The sequence below is a fragment of the Lutjanus erythropterus genome, chromosome 21 (assembly GCF_056507025.1).
Source record: "Lutjanus erythropterus isolate fLutEry1 chromosome 21, fLutEry1.hap2, whole genome shotgun sequence".
Lineage (NCBI taxonomy): Eukaryota > Metazoa > Chordata > Actinopteri > Lutjaniformes > Lutjanidae > Lutjanus > Lutjanus erythropterus.
This window is the reverse complement of record NC_139337.1, coordinates 2,328,944-2,350,505: the sequence shown is the minus strand read 5'-3', so window position 1 is coordinate 2,350,505 and position 21,562 is coordinate 2,328,944. Positions and strand designations below refer to the sequence as shown.

The following is a 21,562-nucleotide window of genomic DNA, read 5'->3' as shown; positions in this document are numbered from 1 at the left end:
TTGAAACACTTGATATCAATGATCTACAGAATGTCTGTGCTGATTTTGGTCACTGTTAAGAGAAACCTTGTGGAGATACAGAAGTTAATTGATTTTGCATATTGTGATAAATATATAGTGATGGACTCGATGGGCTCTGTAGGGCGCATGGCTGAGTCTGGATTGTTAAATGTCTACGAATTTAGATTTGTTGTAATATTCATTTCCACTTTAGGCAGTTATTATCAAAATTCATGCATCAACTGAGTCATAACCTGAGATGATATAAAACAATTTTCATACAAAACCATGCAGCCAATTACGAGATATAAACTTGTTGCATTTGTGGTGCCCCTAGAGGTAAAACATAATGTGCTTTAATATGTTAGATTAACAAAGACTCCAGAACATGTGTCTAAAGTTTCACATTGATATCTCATTGCGTTCATGACTTTAAAAAAAAAAAAAAGAAAATAAGCAATTTCAATAAAATTGATTGGCTCATAAAATCCAAAGAGTTCAACAAATCAAAATTCCTTTGATAACTTTAGATTACCAAAGTCTGCAGACAGTGCTGACTCATTTATGTACTGATTGGCCCAACAGTCTGGGAGAAGTTTGCAAAATTAGGTTTTTGATAAAACTGAGGAAAAAGTCATGGAAGTTGACATTTTTAAAGCAGAAGACTAATGAGAAGAATGTCTAATGAAGACTCAGATAAATTGAATGATTAAAATGTTGAAAGAACTTCTAAGCCATTTTCAAGGTAATTGCAGTAATTTTAACTTGATTGTTAGTGGGTGTCATTTTTGCTGCCTGAGTAGTGGGTGAGAATTTGCAGCCCACCCGCCAATTGTGGTGAAATTTCATCTTGCAGTTTTTGCTGCACACTTTTAGCAAAGAAAAGGGAAAAAAAGAATAATCGGACCAAAAACAACAGGGGTCTGCAGTGAGCAGAGCAGCTTGGACCCGTCAATATAGAGCTCGACCCAGGAGGAAATTAGATTAGCCTCAGAAGGCCATTTGTTCATTTTTAACAGGGAGGATGGAAGCATCCTAGTGCAAACTAGGCAGTGCTGAAGTTTTTGTTTTGGTTTTTTTTTTGTTACCTACAATACAACTACATAGTTTAGAGAATATTACAGATCTAAAATCAAACTGACAGAAGAGTGGGACTGAGAGAAACAGGCACAAGAACAAATCTGTCTCCTACTTCAGTACCATGGACAGCTCACTGGATTCATCAACACACTGCACAGATTTATGGACGACTAGTCAACATGACTACTGATACATAACCACTGATATTTCAGAGCCATAGTCAGGGCCACAGATTCTAATTGAAATTAGAAATTGTATTCAGTTAAAGTCCAGGTCCAGTTAGAGAAAATTTCCTCAGGCAAAGATCCACAACATCATAATGTCTAATTTGTAGACTTGCACCGATTTCAACTTTCTTAGCCGATTCCGATTTCCGATTTTTGAGGGGTCTGACCTACCGATTCCAATTTTGGCCGTTTCCGATTTTCAGTCTTTCTAAGAACTGTAATTGACAGCATTCACAAACATTTTTGCAACTTTTCTTGTAAATATGTTCATAATAAGACACTGACTATTAAATATTAATTTAATACTTTCTCCAAAATCATGCAGATTACAACCAGGCCTAATCATAATTTTATATTAAGATTATGAATTGGGTGAACGTGATCTTGCGAGATCATCTCGCGGGATTTCGTGGGACGCAATTTCACGTGATCTTTTGTGGAAGCGGATGTAAACAAACCGGTGACTAACGCGGTGCAACAGTTTGAAGTAAAACTTTGCCGTGAGAAAAACAAACACAGAAGTTAAAGGAGTCTGGATGAGAAAATGTTTGAGGAGACGCATCAACACAGGTTGTTTATTCTTCAGCCAGAACAGGAGGTGAGATTTGAACCGTCCTTCTGTGAACAGCAGTCTGCTGCTAGCTTGCTAGCATTAGCCTGAAGTGCGAGAGAGTTTACGGCTGTTTTGCGACATTGTCAGATGCTCTGTCTCGTTGTAGACTGATGTTGTGTTCAAAACCGCATACTAACTACTACATACTTCCATACCCATACTATCCATACTCCATACTGCATACCCAATCCATCAGACAGTATGCAAAGTGTTTACACTACAGCGTACTGCATGATAACCCACAATGCATTGCGCTCCTACCCGAGCCGAAATCGACAAGCTGAAGGTGATTTCACTTTAGCTCTAAACTCTTTAAATATATCACTTTATCGAGATTTTTTTAAAAATCAGGCGAGAAAGTGGCCGTTTAGATCCCGAGTGTGCCGTTTATTTGTCCAAATACCAACCGTTTACAATTTTGTTCGGACGAATTCGGCGAAATTTAAACTAGCCGCAGTGAGCAACGCACTTCCGGTTATATTCACAAAATAAAACACCCCTTTCCCTTTCTCATACCAAAAGACCATGGTGATAAATAGTGCTTTTACTTTGAAAACAAGAAGCGAACCAAACTGCAATATATCCTGCTTGACACCGCCGTTTGGACTGATCTCGTCCCGTTAACGGAATTTGACCAGTCATGATGCCTTACCGGTGGAGAGTCTTGTCGGCTATGAGACGAAGATCGGCCCGCCGTCTTCGGTACATCATGGTCGCTATCGACTTGGGCTTGTTGTCAGATGTAAATTGTATTTATTTTTTAAACTTTCTTAATAAATGTAAAGCCAATGAGAAATCGCTAACATAACATACCTCCAAGCATAAAAATTGGAGGGAAAATTATATCTAACCTTACTCAGCTTGGTGATTTTACATAATTATATATATAATAATGATATAATTCATCCAACATTTTTTTTTTTCCTGTCCTGTTCGCGGTGACGTCACGTCGCGTTGCATCCTGGGTAATTTGAGTGTGAGTAGTAAGCTGATGATGAATACTCAACATTTCTGGCGAATGCAGTATGCATCCGGGAACTTCTCGCATACTCAAAAATCGCATACTGCCAGTGTAGACACACTGCATACTCAAAGAGTTAGTATGAGTAGTAGGTAAGTATGCGGTTTCGAACACAGCCTGTCTGTCTTCTCTTTATCCCGTTCTTGGAATCTGTCTCTGACACCATCTTCAAGCAGACGTGTGTCAGAGTGTGTAGCTGTTATCAGCGCTGTGTTGACGTCACGGTCAGTTAGTCTGCTGCGCGCATGACGTGACCATTGTGCAGAACACGTGTGTGACAATGACGGGCACAGAACCGGATTTGTGATGCTGACCAGCCAGTCACCGGTCAAGGCCAGTCACGTGAAAACCGGCCTGATTCCGAGCATTGCAGATTAATCGGTGCAAGTCTACTAATTTGTGTTAAGATTCAGAGCCTTAAACATTTAAGTAACCTAGTATATTACATCATAAACAACTCCACATATTTTAACAGCTGAAGAGGTTTAACACCACCTCTTTCTTTCTCTCCTGTATCTGACTCCCCCATTTACTCCTGTTCAGGTCCATCCTGTCATGCCAGGATATTATTGTCAGTTTGTGCATTATAACATATGAAATGGAGTTAACAAAAAGCTACACTCTAAAAACTGTATTTTAAGATGCATTTTTTAAAAAAAGCTTTCTGTTATGAATTTTATTTTTAAATGAAGCCTTTTTTTGACATTTATTTATCATTACAGTACTTATTCTTAATCCTGCCAGGTCAATGTGAAAACTGACAATAAATATTGTTAATTTGTCCTTCATTTGATTTGACAGTCAGATCTTGACTTCAGTATACAGTATAAGTTCAACATTATACAATATTCTGAACTTTTGCTTGAGGAAATCTGATCTAACATTTCTCTTTTTAGAGCACGCCATGTGAAATTACTTTTCTCTGACTCACTTATTTCTCTTACTGTCATCTCTTGTCTCGTTTCTCCCCTGTGTTAGAGTCTGTCTCACTCTCTGACTACAATGGAATGCACTGATTTGATTGGCTGAGCATCAAGTGAGATAATTTACAGCACGTCCAATTAGTCTGTGAGTTTCCTGGCTACTAAACCAGAGCTGTAAAAGAAAGAAAAGCTGTGCCAGTGAAACTGAAAACACTTTGTGAAAATGTAATAATTCTTGGAGTCTGAATAGGACAGTGTTAGGACAGTAATTTAAGATGTAAACAGAACTTTTGGGGCTGTAAAGTGAAGCCAATGTAGAAGTGCCTTGAAACCAACATTCTTGTAAATGGCCAGCAGGGGGCGACGTCTCTGGCTGCAAAAAGAAGTCTGATTGTATGGAGTCCTATAAGGAAATGAGGCTACTTCTCACTTGATTTATGACCTCAGTAAAGAGTTTCCTAATGAATTTATGGTCTCAGTCTCTAGTTTACAGTCTTCTGATATACAGAATGATGATCACTGAATACGTTATGGTCCCACTTAGAGTAAAACAGACAATAAAGTACGGTAAGCTTTAGGGCAGGGCTTCCATGTGATCGACAGAACATTCTTAGTGATTCCATCCAGTGCAACACACAGGGCTCACCAAACTCTGATCAAACTGTCAAACCCGAGAGTACTGATCAAATATGAATCAAGATTCTGTTCCTACATTCCCTACTTCTCGCTTGAAATATTTTTCAAAACAAAATTTAGTGTCTGTTCAGCTGTAAAATGAGAAAGATCGTGACCAGGCAGCCAGATTGCGTGGAAAAGGAAACCCAAGATTTGTAAAACTCTTGAGAGATTTGTATGCATTTCTTCAATGTGCATGTTGTACAAACTAATTATGTTTTATAATGTAACATCACTGTGGTTAAGATCTGTGTAGGTTTAGGTACAAAAACACCTGGTTACAGTTAGAAAGATCATTCACTCTAGCAAGTTCAGTTGCAGATTCTCTTCTAGATATGACTGGGCATGTGTCATTGTATCTCTGGTTTCCAACAGAGCCTCCCAAAACTCAGATCAAACTGTCAAACTAGGCAGTGCTGATCAAATCTGGATCAAGATTCAGTTACTGCATTGCTAATTTCTTACTAAAAATGTTTTGAGAAACATATTCTAAAGACTGTTTAGCTGAAATACGAGAAAGATCTTGACCCAGTAGGCTGCCATTATTTCCTGCTGAATGTATGTGCCAAATCTCAGCCCTAACCAAGTCGCAGTATGTCACCCACCAGCTCCTCACTCCCATCAGTACGGCACATTTTCTGGTTCCAAAAAACCAAGATGGTGACCCCCATCATGCCAAACTTTAGCCTTCAAAACGGTCATCCGTAAATCAATGTGTGATGCCACAGTGGCTCTGTCCACTGATACGCTGTCAATGGTCCAAACTCAGACTGCTAACAAAGTAGACAGCATTCCCTCCTCATCCCTCCTAAAATCATCTACTAGCTTAGCATGCAGACTGGAAGAAGTGGGAACAGCTAGCTGTTTTTAATCGTTATTAAATCAACAATGTAAAAATGAAAAGTTGCATGCTGGATTAGTTCTTCGTAATCTACTGCATGAGAAGTGGTGCAGTGGGCCGACAGCTGACTGTGAACGCCACTGTTATGACATGACGTGTCATTAGGTGTGTTTTTTGAACTATGGACAGAACCAGGCTAACTGTGTCCCCCTGCATTTTTAAAGGCTGGATGCAAAGACTTTCACCTCATGGTGACAAAATGATGATTCTTCATTCTGTGGTGGCTTGTGACTGCAGTGCTGAGTTTGGTCATTCAAACCCAAAAGTGTTATTCCTTTCTATTGTTCTTAGGTCTTAGTTTCAAAGTTGAAGTCATAGCTTACATCAATCATGATAACATTTTACTCACCAAAGTCACTGGGGAGTACAAGTGCAGTAAGTACAGATGGAAGATGAGGCAGACAGTGGGTCTGTAAACTGTGATGGACGTTTACAGTGGACTGCTGAAGTCATACTTTACTGTCCAACTTTATTCTTCTCTTCCAGAAAAAAAGTTCAGCCAACTTATTGGTTTGTTTCCAACCTGTCTATCATATGACTGCTTGTGTTTCTTGACCTGTGAGACTTCATCATGTTCAGTCTCAGTACTTAACTTGGTGAGTACAATGTTAATATTACTGATAGAAATTATGTTGCAGTTGAAGTTGTAACAGACTGGAGTTTCCTTTAAAAAACATAGCAGGGTTTCAAACTTGAAGGGTGTGAACCAAACCACTATGAATGAGAATATTTTTCATTGGACCTACAATGAGAGCAGTAAATACAGGAATAACTCACAGCCAGGTAGAGTGCAGCGTAGACACTGAGTGCGGCCTCCTTGGAGGGGAAGGTCTTGCGGGCACGCAGGATGTCGTCCTGGTTCCCTGTGCAGGCCTCCTGGTGGCTGATGTAGCGCAGGGCCTGCTGGCAGCCCAGTGCCGTGTAGTTTGGCTTACAGACCGTCAGGAAGTAGGGGGCCAGGTTCCCCGTCACCACCTGGCCTGCATTGACAAAGATGTCGACCGTGAAGAGGCCGAAGGTGTAGACTCCTGCAAAGGAACAAGAAGATGTTAAGAGGGAGCACACATGGGGCAGATAGAGCTACCATCAGCAGCAATGTTGACAAAACGGAAAAGATGAAGCTGATTAAAAACCTCTTCATATCCACAGGGACATACTCTCTTTCAGAGGCTTTTAAGTTTTAAATGTAGGTATGAAACTAGAGGATCTAAGGAATTTACTGATACCAACAGTGATGTGCTAGGTTGTTGGAAAGGGGCTAAATAATGTTCTAAAGTTGGGCTAAATTTTGGCAAGTGAAAAATCAGCATGGTGATTTTGAAAGGAGTTCAGTCGTACCTCAGGATATCTGAATGAAAATGGGCTCTATGGGTTTCCGCTATGCAGTCACACTCATTTTATGCTAATCCCATTCAGTTCTGGGGAAAAAGGTGCAGTTTTTTGCATGCAATGTATTTTCCATCTAATATTTCTGCACACTGAGGTCCATAAACAGCACTGAATATCATGAATTGGGTCTGACTAGAAAGCTGAGACTTGTGGATTCAATGAGCCCAGCTGTATTTATATGTGATGATGTTAGTCTCCATAGTAACCATTTCATTGTAGTGAGACAAACCACAAGCTAAAGACCTGAAGCATGCAGAGGATGGATGGCTTTCTTACAAAAAATCTCCTACTGTCAAATGTTTTTGATCAAAAATGATCAGAACATGATTTTTTTCCAAGGTCTTGGTTTCTTAATGTGGTATTCTGAAGGATTTTTGACAATTTTATCAATGTTCCAGTGGTCAGAGTTGGTTAAATTGTGCAAAATAACTGTAGTGAATGGTATCAACTGAAAAACTGCTGCAAAAGACATGATAGAGCATGAGAATGATCATCATATACTTCAACTATAATGCTCTAAGCCCTTACACACTCTAAACTTCCAAAATGTGAACAGACACCTAAAGAAATGACTATTACAGATTCATGATGAGAAAAACTACAAAGAGGGTTGAACTGTATCTCAAATTAATCTTCAGGTTCCAGCTTTTAGATGGTGCACACCACTTTTATGCATATACAGCTGACTTGCTGTCTCCTCCTGAAAATCTCGTCCCTCCCAAAATAGATAGATATGGCAGGCAGGGAAGGAGTGGAAAAGGTTAAAAATACTGTGCACTCTGTGTTTGTCTCTCTATCAGACATCTCAGATACTGATATCATGAACCTCATCACAGTTTAACATAAAAAAGTTCATCTGTCAAAGTTCAGTTAAGCATCAGATTTACCTTTGAAAAGTGGTTGTTGTTACATTCCAGGACTAGACAACTATGTGTTGACACTTCTTTCTTTCTGAATGTAGAGAGTATTGGTTTAACACCAGCTCCTACAGAGAGTGGTGCATTATCAGTCATTAAAAAAAAAAAAAAAATGAGACGACTTTAAATTTCAAGGCAACGGACTGCAATAGATTTTTGAGTTTGAGTCAAACTCAAACTCTAAAGCTTTGAAATAAAAAAATATTTTTCTTCTTTAGATAAACTTAAATCAGGTTCACAGCTCACTATGGTGATTTTTTGGTTAATTTCCCAAACTCAAAGATTAGTCTTTTTTTAGTGCCTTTTTCTAAAAATCAAAACTTTAAGTTTATCTAAAGAAGAAAAGTAAATTATCTCAACAAAAGATCAGTAGTTGGTAAAACATTTCTAGAACTTTAGAATTTGAGTTGGGCTCAAAAATCTATCGCAGTCTGTTACCTTGAAATTTTCACTTTTCTCAACTTTTTGGTTTTTACAGTGCAGTGCTAGGCTAGAAAGTTTCTATTGCGTTTATAATGTGTCTTTTATTAAAGGTTTTCCTTCAAGAACATTTGACAAGCTGTAGAATGTGCTGTGAAGAAAGTAAAACATCTCCCAACATCTTTATTGCAGAGAACAGATGATGAGGAGCTCAAACAGACAGCCTGTCAGGGAAAATTATTTTGACTGCTTCCAAGAGTCTGACAGTAGAGAGTGAGTGAGACTCATAGACAAGCTACATGTATCAAGGTATCTATCATTTTGCAACACAGGTTTGCACAATGAAATGTAAATTCAACTAAATCCATGAGCAATCCACCGAGGTTTAGAGGAGAAGCAACAACAAATCAGGTGGGACATACTACTGTTCTCACATCATATTGAGGTGTCCTTTCAGACAGCGAGGGGTTACAGCTGCTTCAAAGTCAGTCCTCTGTATTTTCAATCAGTGTCAGCAGGGTGGAGCTCCATAATCAACTCAGACAGAGGTGTGAAAGAGCTGTGCACATTCATGAGACAGCAGCCAACGTCTCACTGCTGCCACCGACCTGTCGCCATGTTTACATTGAGAACACTGACGACAGCCGCTCACTGTCTGTCTGACAGAGCTTTATAGAGACTCCATGTCTGTGCATCCCAGAGCCTCTGCATAGAACCAGGAGGAGGAGGGAGACTGTTCACACCCCACCTACATAATGATAACCATACCCAGTTTGGGGACGTTGACCACTGCAAACAGTAGAAACCACATCACTGTGGCATTATCAGCTGTTACCACCAGTTTACTTCTGTGCTATTGTAAGATTTTTTTTCTCATTTTGCAAAGTACAGATGACTCTTGCTGTCTTGGACCAATAAATGGCATGCAAATTGTGTTTTAAACTCAGAATTCTGAAATTAAAGTCAGGATTAAACTCAGAATTCTGAGATTAAAGTCAGGATTAAACTCAGAATTCTGAGATTACACACTGAGATTAAAGAATTTTAATTGTAATCTCAGAATTCAGAGATGGAATTCTGACTTTAATCTCAGAATTCTGTTTTCAATCTTGGAATTAATCTCACAAATTTGCCAGAATTCTTGGTTTACTGTCAGAATCCAGCATTTTAAACTCCAATTCTGACTTTAATCTCAGAGTTTATCCTCAGAATTATATCTTTCTTCTCAGATTTATGGATTAATCTCAGAATTTTGACAAAATTCTGACTTTAAAGTCAGGAATCTGAGAATTAAGTTAGAATTCTGAGTTTTAAATTCAGTATTCTGAGATTAAAATCAGGATGAAAGACAGAATTCTGAAACTAAACTCAACTAAATTCTGAATTATCCTAAGAATTCTGTCTGTAATCTGAGAATCTAAGAATTTAAAAACAGAATCCTGACTTTAATCTCAGAATTATGTCTTTAATTTTAACTTTAATCTCAGAAGCTCAGAAACACAGAATTCAAACACATTTTGCTGTGTGGCTTTTATCATCTACTGAAGCAAACTTATATTATATTCATCAACAATAATGCACAATAACTGTTCCACTCTATACTTGCAAACTTGTGAGTCAGTGTATCCTCTGTCTGGCGCTCTGCTGTCTCTCCTCCCACTAATCTCCTAAAAAAGACACATCGTGTTGAGACACTGGCAGAGTGCTCTGTAAAACAGCAGGGATGGGACATAAATCATTCAACCAGCTCGTATTTTCAGTGTGAATGATTTTCTCTACCACCAAACGAAGCATTGCTGCTTCTCACAATGTGTGACGCTGCATAACGCAGGTCCGCTGTCTCCAGGGACACCTCAGTCCCAGGGACACGATTCCCTGCTGCTTACCAACACCAAACACACACACACACACACACACACACACACACACACACACACACACACACCCAGGTGCCACTGTCAATTCATACTGCTCTTAACCAAACCAGCCAGGCTTTACGTCTTAGTGATTGAGAGGCTTTAACAGAAATAATTGCTTCTCTCCTCCGAGAGCCCGGCCCTCTGTCACACTAAATTACCAAACAGGCGCTTAGTCAGACAACTCTCTGTCACACACACAGAGAGGTGCTCACCACACACACACACACACACACACACACACACACACACACACACACACACACACACACACACACACACACACACACACACACACGCACACACACACAGAGGCTTCCAGGATGCGTTATTTTCTGGGGTAACAATAGCAGCTTTTCCAATCACTGTCAAGTGTTTCTGCCGCTGCAAACTAATTCAGGTTTAGCTGCAAGACATTCATGAAAATGGGCGAGGCGTCACGGCTGTTGAGCGAGCCCCGTCTTTTCTCTTCTTCCTTCAAAGTTCTTGTTTTAGATGTGGCTGTCTCACTCTAACACTGCCCTTCCTCTCTCGTTCCTCATCAGCCACAGAGCAGCAGCGTGAGGCTCCAGATGCTGACAGGTCCATTTCTTAACAAGCATCAAATAGGTTTTGTCAAGCGTCGGGTGACTCACTCGCCACACAGCGCATTGGTCCAACTCTGTCCCACTTTCTCAGACACGAACGTGGAAATGTGGGCACTGTGTGTTTTATGGACGACTTACACTTAGCTAACACCTCCCCCCTTTTCTCATCCTGCCTGGCTTTGGGAACACAGAGAGGGACAACCAAAATTGCTTATTAGGGCATAAATCTAATTCAGTTTCCCTGCTTCAAACAATGCCATGATCTGCCGCTGTGTAGACATGCATGTGTGTGCACGCTGGAGTCTATGTCTGCATGCCTATTGGGTGTGTGTGATCCTCCTGTCTTTGTGTAAGTGTGTGTTGGAGGGTGAGCCGGGTTGAAGCAATGCACCTCTTCTTTGATCCGGTGCCAGCGTCTCCACAGTACTGCAGTGTGATGCACAACCCAGTCGGTCTCAAAGTTATCACACTCTCCCAGACTCTTCGCGTGCTCACCAACGCTCTGACACACACAAGTCACAGGTAGAGCCCTCAGAACACTGGGCTGAGTGCTGAATAAAGATGTGACTAAGCTGGATGTCACAGGACTAGACACAGTGTTAAAGTGTGTAAGAAATGTATTCACCTGAGAACCATTGAATTAGGAGGTTTTTCCCTTCGAGCATTCAAGTAGAATCAGTGAGTATAAACAGGCAGTGAAGCCTGGTAATAGGATTTTAATCAAGACAGATTGAAATAATCAGATGAGCTGCTTTAGTGTTTATTTTCAGCCTGATGAAGGGCTGAATGGCAGCAGTGGATATCCTGCTATTTCCTGGGAATTCCTGCCAAAGCCTTCTCCCTTTTCCCTCGAAGAACACCAGCAGGAGGTGGGTACTTTTAGCACGTCTGTGTGTCTTTGTTTACCTGTGTGTTGGTCTTCAAGCCTCATTTATTCCATCCATCCACAAAACCTGCACTTCTCAAATACTTTTAATCCAATTTTAACAAGGGTGGGATGTCCTTTTTATCTGTGCTGTGATTTGTTTTGTGCTGAGGCTTTTAAAAAACTAAAACGACTGCCTCGCGGTTGTATACCACCGTCGACCAGTCTTGTTGTCGTTGCCATCCATGTCTGTGGATATAAATGGCATATAACTCATATAACACCCATTCTTCAGAACTGAGACAAATCATGTCCTACCAAAAGATTCCATCTCTGAATTCTGAATTGATTCCAATCAAAATTCTGTGATCATTTTTCTGTTGAAAATGTATTTTGTAAGGATTTTCATAGATGAAATATAGGTAATTCATGAAATATTTTGGTTCGATTAAATTTTTTCATTTCTAAACTTGTCCTAGACAGGAATTCACAACTTCAAACAATTTAAAAATGTGTTAAAAGCCTCCAAAACCTAAAATATAGGTATAAAAATGTGCTATTATAATCATCTTTGATTTAAAATCATTTTTTAATAATAATAATCTTTAAAGTTGAGTTATAGATTTTTATCAACTCCATCAGACTTTTGTAAACACTTGATTTAAAAATGTGCATTTTGATTCGCATTAAAATGCTGTGAAATGAAAAAAATGTATGATTCTGTCAGCTCTGTAAGGTGTAAACTCTCTCAGAGTTTGATCTTTTAAAACATATTTTCCAGCATAATTGAAGAGTAAAAAATCAAAACTCCCTCAAACATTTTGTCCCAATTCTTAAGAATGAGTGATAATTTATGTGGTGAAGACTTTGAAGGAATCAAATCAAGCAGGTTTTTGCTTTTGTTATCGCTGTGGACGTGTGATTCCAGTGAATAATTTCCAGGTAGAAACATGCTGTCTTCACTTAGAGACTGTCTTTCACAGTCATGTCACAGTGAACTTGACCTTTTACCTTTATATATAAAATGTTATCACATCATTATTTTATCCTATTAGATAAAGAATGCTACAGTAATGTCATACTTTTTGTTAACATCGCTCTGGTTCCCTCCACAAAACGCAGATGGATTTTTTCCATTGGGTGTTGGGTTAGTGTAGAAAATAAGCTCTGTAGTCAATACCGGTACTTTTTGTTCAGCAGGATAATCTTCACAAACACCACATTTAGGATTTTTGAAGCATAAATGAAATTGCCAGAAGTAAAAAGCTAACATTAAGCTATAAACTAAATACTCCATGGTCACATGACTTTTTGTCACCCTCACTAAGTGACTCAAGTTTGGAGTGCTGACTTTTAATTTCCCTGACAAACGCTGCAGTCTCATATAGCTGTAAAATTGCTGAGTAGGGTATTTACTGGCATATTTTATGTTGTCGAAAAAAATATGAAAATCTCTGAAGCAGACCTTATTTCAGCCTTCTAACCACAAAAGAAAAAAAACACAGATGTTGACACCTGTAGGCCTACCGGAGGTGCTAATATGCTAACTCATTTCCAGGTTTAATTAGCCAACAAAATGTTTTGTGAGGTCACAGTGACCTTTGGCCACCAACATCTAATCAGTTTGAGTCCAGCTGGACATTTGTGCCTGATGTAACGAAATTCCCTTCAGGCATTCCTGAGATGACATGTTCATGGGAATGGGATGGACAGACAAATGGACCATGATCTTCTGATATCTTCATAAATCCTTTGCATTGAATCATGTCTTGGACCAGTAAGCAGCAGGCCAACAAAGAACCAACTACACACCGCTAAAGACTGAGCGATCTGGTTCCATGGGGCCGGTGGCGAGCTTGGTACTACTTCCTGGCTGAAATCCCACTTGATGATGCATTTCTTTTCAGGACGATGAATCATGGAGTTTGATCATTTAAGTGGGCTAAATTAGACACTCTACACTCCACTTTAACATTCAAAGTGTGGAGGTCAGATAGAACCACTATGTTCATGTTTCTTTCTCCCAGAGCCTGTGCCAGGACTCATTTCACACCGGTTTAGAGACTGAATGACTTCCACGTTCACATACATCACTTTCATCTATTAGAGGAGGCAACAGCCGACCATGAGCAGCCCAAACGTCTCTGCTATCTTGTCTATATATAAGACTATACAGAGTGGGTGTCAGGAGGTGGATAGCTTAGCTTAGCATAAAGATTGGAAGCAGAGGGACGTGACACGGTGGAACTATTTCTGGGTAAACAAAAGCTGGTTGCAGATTCTTCAAGTCTTGTTGTGTCAGTGAATTTGTGTGGTTTGAGACCAAAACTAAACCCTGTCCTCACAAGTCAGGCTACAGCCGGTGATGCTGCACAGAAGTACTAGATACACCAGATCACTCCAGTAAGCCTGTTGCTACCGGTATTTTCAACTGGTAATATTTGTCATTTTGGGAGTAATTGATAATCGACCTGTTGTGTTGTTCAGGTATGAAAACGTGTTGGTTTTATTTCAGGTTACTATCTTAGTGTTCAGTATTGTAAACCCACAACAAATTTACCATCAGGATGAAGATACCATCATTTGAATTATTCCTACAGTTCTTTTGACACTTGAGAACTGTTGATGATGTTTGACTTCAATCCTTTGTAGCAATTAATCTCTGATTATCCCCATTTGTCTTTTATCTGTAGATGAGATTAGATACGATTAGATTAGATAAGATTAGATATGATTAGATTAGGTTAGATTAGATTAGATTAGATTAGATTAGATTAGAGTAGATTAGACAAGACTAATCGAACCAATGACAAGATACGAGATATGTTCAACACCTGTTAAACTAGGTCAGATAGTTGGTGTTCATCAGCTGCTCATCTTCTCTTCCAGCGTTAGTGTTTTCATCGCTCCCTATGAAACCATCTCACCCCAAACCCTGTAATATTTTCTACTTTAAAAATATGGATCACTGAAGTCACTACAAATTCAAAGCACCATCTGTATTAGCACCCATCGGCAACATGTAGATCCACAATGTTTTAAAGATTTATTTCACAGTAATGTTTCCTTGCTTTGACAATCTACATCAAAAATATGATTAACCTCGCTCCAATATATCAAGTGTTTTTCAAATATATAATTTTATACATAAACAGTTTCCCACATTTCCTTCTTTTCCACCACAACTTTATTGGGAAAGTATGTGCAACTCTAACCCCCCTGCTCAGACAGATTTCATATCATTCTTATATGAGAGCCTCTTAACCTTACAAAATCATTCAAAACTCATTTAATTTAAGGTTTCACACAGAATCCATTACAGTAAATTCAGGCTAGTTGAGATCTACCCAGGCTTGAACCCAAGTTGTTGTTCTCATTTGCCTGCTCATCTGACCCATGTGTTTTGATCATGCTCTGCTCTCTAAAATTTTAGGTCTTTAATTTTTAAGACCCTTTCAAGTCTTTTACTGGTCGTTATTATGCCAAGTCCACAAATGAATTGCCATTGTTGGAATACCAAATAATTTGCTCTCAATCTTGAATATTAAACAAAAGGATGTTACTGCATTCACAACTCCTCTGGCTCTCTGAAGGATTCTGGAAATCTCCTTCATCACCTTCACATTCTGGGTGGTTAAAAAAATAATGTCATATTTAACCTTAGAAAAAAAATGAATACACATTGAGGGGATCGAAATAACTTTTTGCTCAAAATGGCAGCCTTTCCTTTCTTACTTTGAAAACTTGTCTGAACTCTTTTTGGAACAGGGACTTGATGGTGTTGAAAGATGTTCCCTAATTTTATCCATTTTGTGCCTAATTTGTCATTACTTAACTATATCTCCATGGTTGGGCTGGCTTGTCCTCTGTTTACACGAATTGTATACATTTTTATTGTTTAATGTTCAGGCCTATGAGAATTAATGTGATTGTACCTGTAAAATTACTATCTTCTGAGACCAACACATTGTTTTCCTTTTTTCTTTTTTTTTCTCTTTTATTAGCCAATGACCGTTTGTCTGAGACATGATTTATGCCAGTCTGTAAACTGCTGTAAACAGAAGAGACTTTGTTTGTTGTTGTTTGGCTTTATTTAAAAAAAAAGAAACATGGAGAAATTTGTAAATTTTGGATATTGTCTTTGTACCTACCTCTCCAGTAATACAAATACTTAAGAGAAAAAAAAAACAAAAACACATCAGATAAATGAAGAATAACATGTGATCTAAATCCCATGGCTTTGTTTTAGTAGTAATGAGAAATATTTTCAAACTTACAACTGAAACTTTTGTTTGTCATGACCTCTCAAGGCCCACCAGCTGGGCCTTCATGGCCCACAAGTGGGCCACAACCGACACTTTGGGAAGAGTAAAGAGAATGGACCTATATAGAGACATATACATCACAGTGGTGTGCTGGACTGTCTCATTGCAGGGGAGTGGGAAACCAGCCATGCTTTGGGGTGTTTTCACCATTCTGTGCAGTGCCTTTTGGTCCAGCACTGAGTGATTTCCATTCTATACTGAGATGCAGTTGCTAAGAATGCTTTTGATGGTGCAGCAGTAGAAATTCACCAGAATCTGAATCTTGTCAGTAAATAGTCCACAGCCTTACAGTCAGTGTTGTGACAGCTAATGACATCACATTTAGAAAGTCCACAGAGTGACAATGTTGATGAGATGAAGAGGGTTGTTTCTCATTCAGACTTCCTGAGGCCTGTTCTGTAACATGCTTGTTGGGGCAGTTATTACAGGGGTCCTCTGGGGTTCCTTCAACTCTTCTTTCAGATGAGCGAGTTACTGCTGCATCTGACTGTAGATACAGCTGATTTAAATACTGCATAATAATTTCTACATTAAATCAAATAGTGAATAGTAGAAAATCAGCTGTCTGGCTGCAGTTTGGGTCAGGTCTGAGGTTGAATCATCCAAACAGAATCATTAAATTATTGAATTTGTTGACTTATTGGGTGTACTACTATATTTCCCAGCTGGTCCCAGCAGCACAAGAGTTGATGCTGTGTGCAATTTGACTTTGAATACATACTGTAACATCTCACACACTGAGGCCATGGGATACCATGGGATATTATTTTCAGATGCTTCACTTGAATGTGACACTGTGCGGAAATAAACCAAACCAAGAGGAAAACACATAAAGTTATCAACTCATCCATTCACACCTAACTCGCAGAGTTCAGTGATAATATGTTTTTTCTCTTGCTGGTTGGGGAAGTGGAACATAAAACAGTTGAGTTTTATTTGCCCCTTTGCAAATTGTTTTATTTCTTAGAGGTTATCACATAAAAAAGTAACTAGTGGACTAACATTTTTTTTAAACATATTATGCTGTGCTTAGCAGTTTTGTGATTACCTGGCTGGCACAGCATTCATGTTTCATACAAACTCCAGCAAGTCCCCAGGGAAGGAGCTGTCAGCAGCCCTCTTGATATGCAAGCAAGATGCTGTGGGGTCTTGTTGTGAAACTCCTGTAACCTTTAATGGAAACTTGACATGCCTTTGAAAAACTTCTCATCTGCCTTGTAGCGTTGTTCCAATGGATGACATACTGGATGGATTGAGTCCTCTACCATCGTAACATCGTGATTTAAAAGCCCTCTGTATTTGAGATAGTGATCCCCTCAGAGTAGCTTCAAGGCAGGAGCTGTTGCATTTGAGAACATTTGCAATATTGTTTTCTTAGCATAGCTTCCTCAGTTTAGCTAGCTGGCTAACTTTGTTTCAAACATTAGAGGTTGAAGACCATTCTAAAACCCAGGTATGTTGGATGCTTGCATGGCAGTTATATGAGAGATGATCTGCTTGCTCCCTATAATGGGGATGAGAGCCAGAATTTTTCTGATAAGTGAGTCAGTTGGACGTTGCTGTCAGAGCAACCGTGGGTAGTGCCCCCCCAATGATGATATCAACGTCCACTGGAATGTTTCACTCTGGACATCGTTATTTCCCACTTTAGTAGACATCACCCAACCCTACTGCCTTGCTCTCAAACTTGCACAATACATCGTTGTAGTTTCACCCACATTCTCTAATTCCAACTGAACTCCTGTATAACTGAAATGCTTGTGCTTCCACTCATAAACTTTGTTTTTACCCAACAACTTTTTTGCGAGTACCTGATCAGCACTGTGCATGTACAAGAAGAAAAATGACTCACTACTTAGCTACTTCCATCATCAGCATCAAAAAACTGTTTTATTCTTACCACTTACCCGATGTGACAATTACTTTACTAGACTTACTAGTTCAATGTGTTTTTCTTGCCCTGGACAATCATTATTGTTGAGTCATGATTGGTTTGTTTCAAACGTACGATAGCATGCCTGTTTGGTTCAGTTTATTTAAGCTGGTTTGAAAGCTGTTCACCAAAACACCAGGCTGAGACCACCTGATTATTACTGTTATATCCACCAGTTGATCATGGGGACTATCTAGAAACCAATATAAGCAATCAACTCTGTGTAAGACCAATGCAATACATATACACATCAGCATGTGAGTGTGGGGACTCCTGACAAACCCGATCAGAATAATAGGCAACAATGGATATTTCCATTGGTCCAGGCAAACTAAACTAAACTACAGGTGTGAAAAATCTACTTCCAAGAGCTTCAGTATTTTAGCTTTGCTTCATGTTGCTAAATTAAATAGCACTTAAACAAATCACCACACAGCAAACCTGGGGCCAGGTAGTTTAGATGATGTCTCATAAGGTTCATTAAAACCCTGTTTTTCTAATCCGCAGTTTCTGACCAGCTCCAGGTTATTATCAGATTGTACACACATTTTGCTCAGTATCTAATCTTCTCAAATATGTTTTCCTCAACTCCAAATGAAATCACACACAGTCTAAAATCTCCCAGAGGATTTAGGCTCTTTATTTTCCATCACTGCTCTCTTTTGTACTGTGCCAGTATATGTGTTTTTACAGCTGCACCATTATGAGAACAGCCATTTTCTCCTTTACAATTCAGACTGCTGATAAGCTTTGCCAATGGGCATCATTACAGTAATTAGCCTTCCAGTGGCGGTATGAATGAAGCAGTGCACAATTCTTCTGCACTGGTAACAATAAAGAAATGCAGACAGAACGCCACCCACTGCATATGTGATTAGTGGGAGGAAAATGTCACCGTAAAAACCTTAAAACAACAATCAGGGATCAATGTATAAAATTAATGCTATTTCAGTGTGTTTTGAATCCACAACCAAATGCAATTTTAAAGAGGTACTTTACTGGGTTTGCGTGTCAGAGTCAGTTTGCCAAGAGTGAGCTGGAGCAGCTCTCACTCTCAGAAAATATCTTGAAGGTTTCAGAACTTCACCCACACCAGCTAAATGCCAGGATATCTCTGCATCTGTTGGCTCAATATATGCAAACCTTTTTTTAAATTAAATAATTTTTCAAGTGAGGAAAAGAACTGAACTAACTAGATCCACCTATCAAAATAAAATCTTTCAATTACATACTGGAGAAAAAGGGGCAAGAGAGTATGAAGTGAAAATCTACACATGACAGAGATATACAAGTACGTCATAAAAAAAAAACAAAAAAAAAACATACCATATAATTAATTGCGACCATAGTTTCCTAATTCATATTTTATAAGTTTCCCAAAATCATATTTACACTACATCTGATTGCCTCCACCCTGTAGATCCTTAATCCAGTGTCTAAAAGTTGCAGCAGAATTTTCTTTTTTTAATGTGACTTTCACAAATCCTGAATTTTAAGGAGGCGCCTAACCCTAACCTCTTAAATGCTTAGTTTATCTGAGGATAAGCCTAATCACCTCTATCAGCTAATTAATAGCTCATGAAATAAACATCTGACAACTAAGCATTCTATAGATCAGACCAACTGCTGATGAAGCAACTCTCCTGAGTACAGGAGAAAAGACAGAGTGGATTAGAGATGACAGAGCCATGTGGGACTACTTGTATTCACAAAGTACAAATGCTGGCAGTATGATAAATTGTAAATACATTTTACAAGGTGTATAGGGCTCGCACATGCTCAATCTGCCATGACAGTGTGCATTACAATACTGACTTTTAATCACAGCTTTAATTTTATTTTAGGCCTCAACAATGAGACAGAAAACATTTCTCTAATAGACTGCTTTTGTAGCCAGTATGTATAATACAATAAAAAAAAAAAAAAAATCAGTATTGTCTGTTATTCAAGAATGACTGCTGACTGACTGATTGCTTAATCTCTATGTCTGTATATGAATACAGAATCTGTTGGTAACGGACAGGATTTTGGCATCAGAAGTGTTCTGGTTTAGTACTGCCCAATCGTGTTTGAGTGGGCTTTGGTTACAAACAGTCAAACAGTTCATGTGGAGAGCAAAAGACGTAGAACACATTGGCCAAAATGCTATTGGCTATTTATGATTTAGCTTTTTACTACTTTTTAAAAACTTTTATCTGCATTCATATACAGATATCAGTTTATAGAGATAGAGATGAGCCTCCAACTCAATTCTTGCATCTTGCACCATATATAATTGAGCAGTTAATTTTTTAGATCACTTTAAATTCAAATTGAAACCGTTTTTGAAGAGGAATCAGTCATGTAGTCATGAATATTTTGGTGTTTCTTACTCTATGATGCAAATTATGTTTTGTAATTTGTATCTTGTAGTGTCCTGTATTTCTCATTGTTTGTACTTTGCACTGTTACTTGTGTTTTGTTGCTGAGTCTTTTGTATCTTAAGGCCCAGCGAGGGACAGGCACTGCAAATTAGCTTAGGTTATAAATGCTATGGTGTGTGGCATTGATTTATGCTACATACTTGTCCCTTTATAGATAAACTTCAAATAAATAAATAAATCTCAAGTTGCCAATCAGACTATAAACAATAACTGCATGGAAGAGGAAGTCTTGGTCTGTTTATCTGCTGGCTACACAAGAAGCCCTGAAACTTCAGTTACCCTTGAAGGCTAAATGGTTGTCAGACGGCAGCCAATGTGTTCTGAGATCATTCATTGGTTGATGAACCTGAATATACTTTGTGATGTGTGTTTGTTGCTCATGATTGTATTCTATTCCAAAAATATGTCAAAACAAGTCCAACATTAGATTTTTTATTTAATATGTCAATGACTGGTTTACTGAAACTAATTAAGTTCACAAAAACTAACTAACTAAATAAATAAATAAATATTGTGCAGGAAATGATGCAGTTAATGTAGTCCAGGGCAATAAAGTAATAGGTATTGGCAACAGACATTTCATCAACAGCAATCAGAAAATTGTTCAATAAAATGTTCAATAGTTTCACTTGGATGCATTAATGCAAACCACCATGAAGGCACACAAACAAACAAATACACCCTGGATCATAAACAGCCCAACCCTTGATAATGGAGCATGACATGCAAACAGCCAATCATTTAACAGGATTGTTCAGTTGCACCAACAACATAAATAATGTGGAGAGAAAACGTGCAGATAGTGAAGAAATTGTGGCAGATCAGTTCATCAGTATTTAATGTGTATCAAGGAGAGATTATTCATTTATCTGTATTTATTTTGTCTTATTTGTGTTAATGTATTTATTTGTATGTGCTTTTCATTGTTGTTTTAGAATTAAAATTATTACTTGTTAAAATTCAGACTAAGGAAGGTTAAATGAAAATAAAGTGTGTACAATCAACCTTTTTTTCTCTTGGTCTTTTTTAAAAATTGGTCATTAAAATAATCAAAAATTATCAATATCGACTGAAATTAAACATTTTATTAAGATAAAATTGTTAGCTCTATGGCTCAGCCATAGGTCAATGTGTCTATGTTTGTCAATGGCTGGATTATATGGATGAACACATGATGGGGATGAACTGGTTTGGAGTTCAGTGCAGAAACACAGCAGCAGCATTGAGCATGCAGCATGAATGATGGAGGGAAACAGCGAGGAGGCTGAGGATTACCATTTTAAGAGATAATGTTTAGAACATGTTCAAAGAGCGCTCATGGTGCAGAGCAACCTTGGGAGAGAGGTC

At 38.6% G+C, this 21,562-nt stretch overlaps 1 protein-coding gene across 1 annotated transcript in view; it reads right to left on the bottom strand.

Annotated features, from left to right (window-relative positions):
• LOC146307192 (phospholipid phosphatase-related protein type 5-like) overlaps positions 1 to 21,562 on the bottom strand; it is a 202,645-nt gene that overhangs the window by 57,702 nt on the left and 123,381 nt on the right. Inside the window, exon 5 of the mRNA XM_084747563.1 lies at positions 6,218 to 6,468. Coding sequence (XP_084603689.1) covers positions 6,218 to 6,468 — 251 coding nt within the window. The remainder of the gene's footprint in view (positions 1 to 6,217; positions 6,469 to 21,562) is intronic.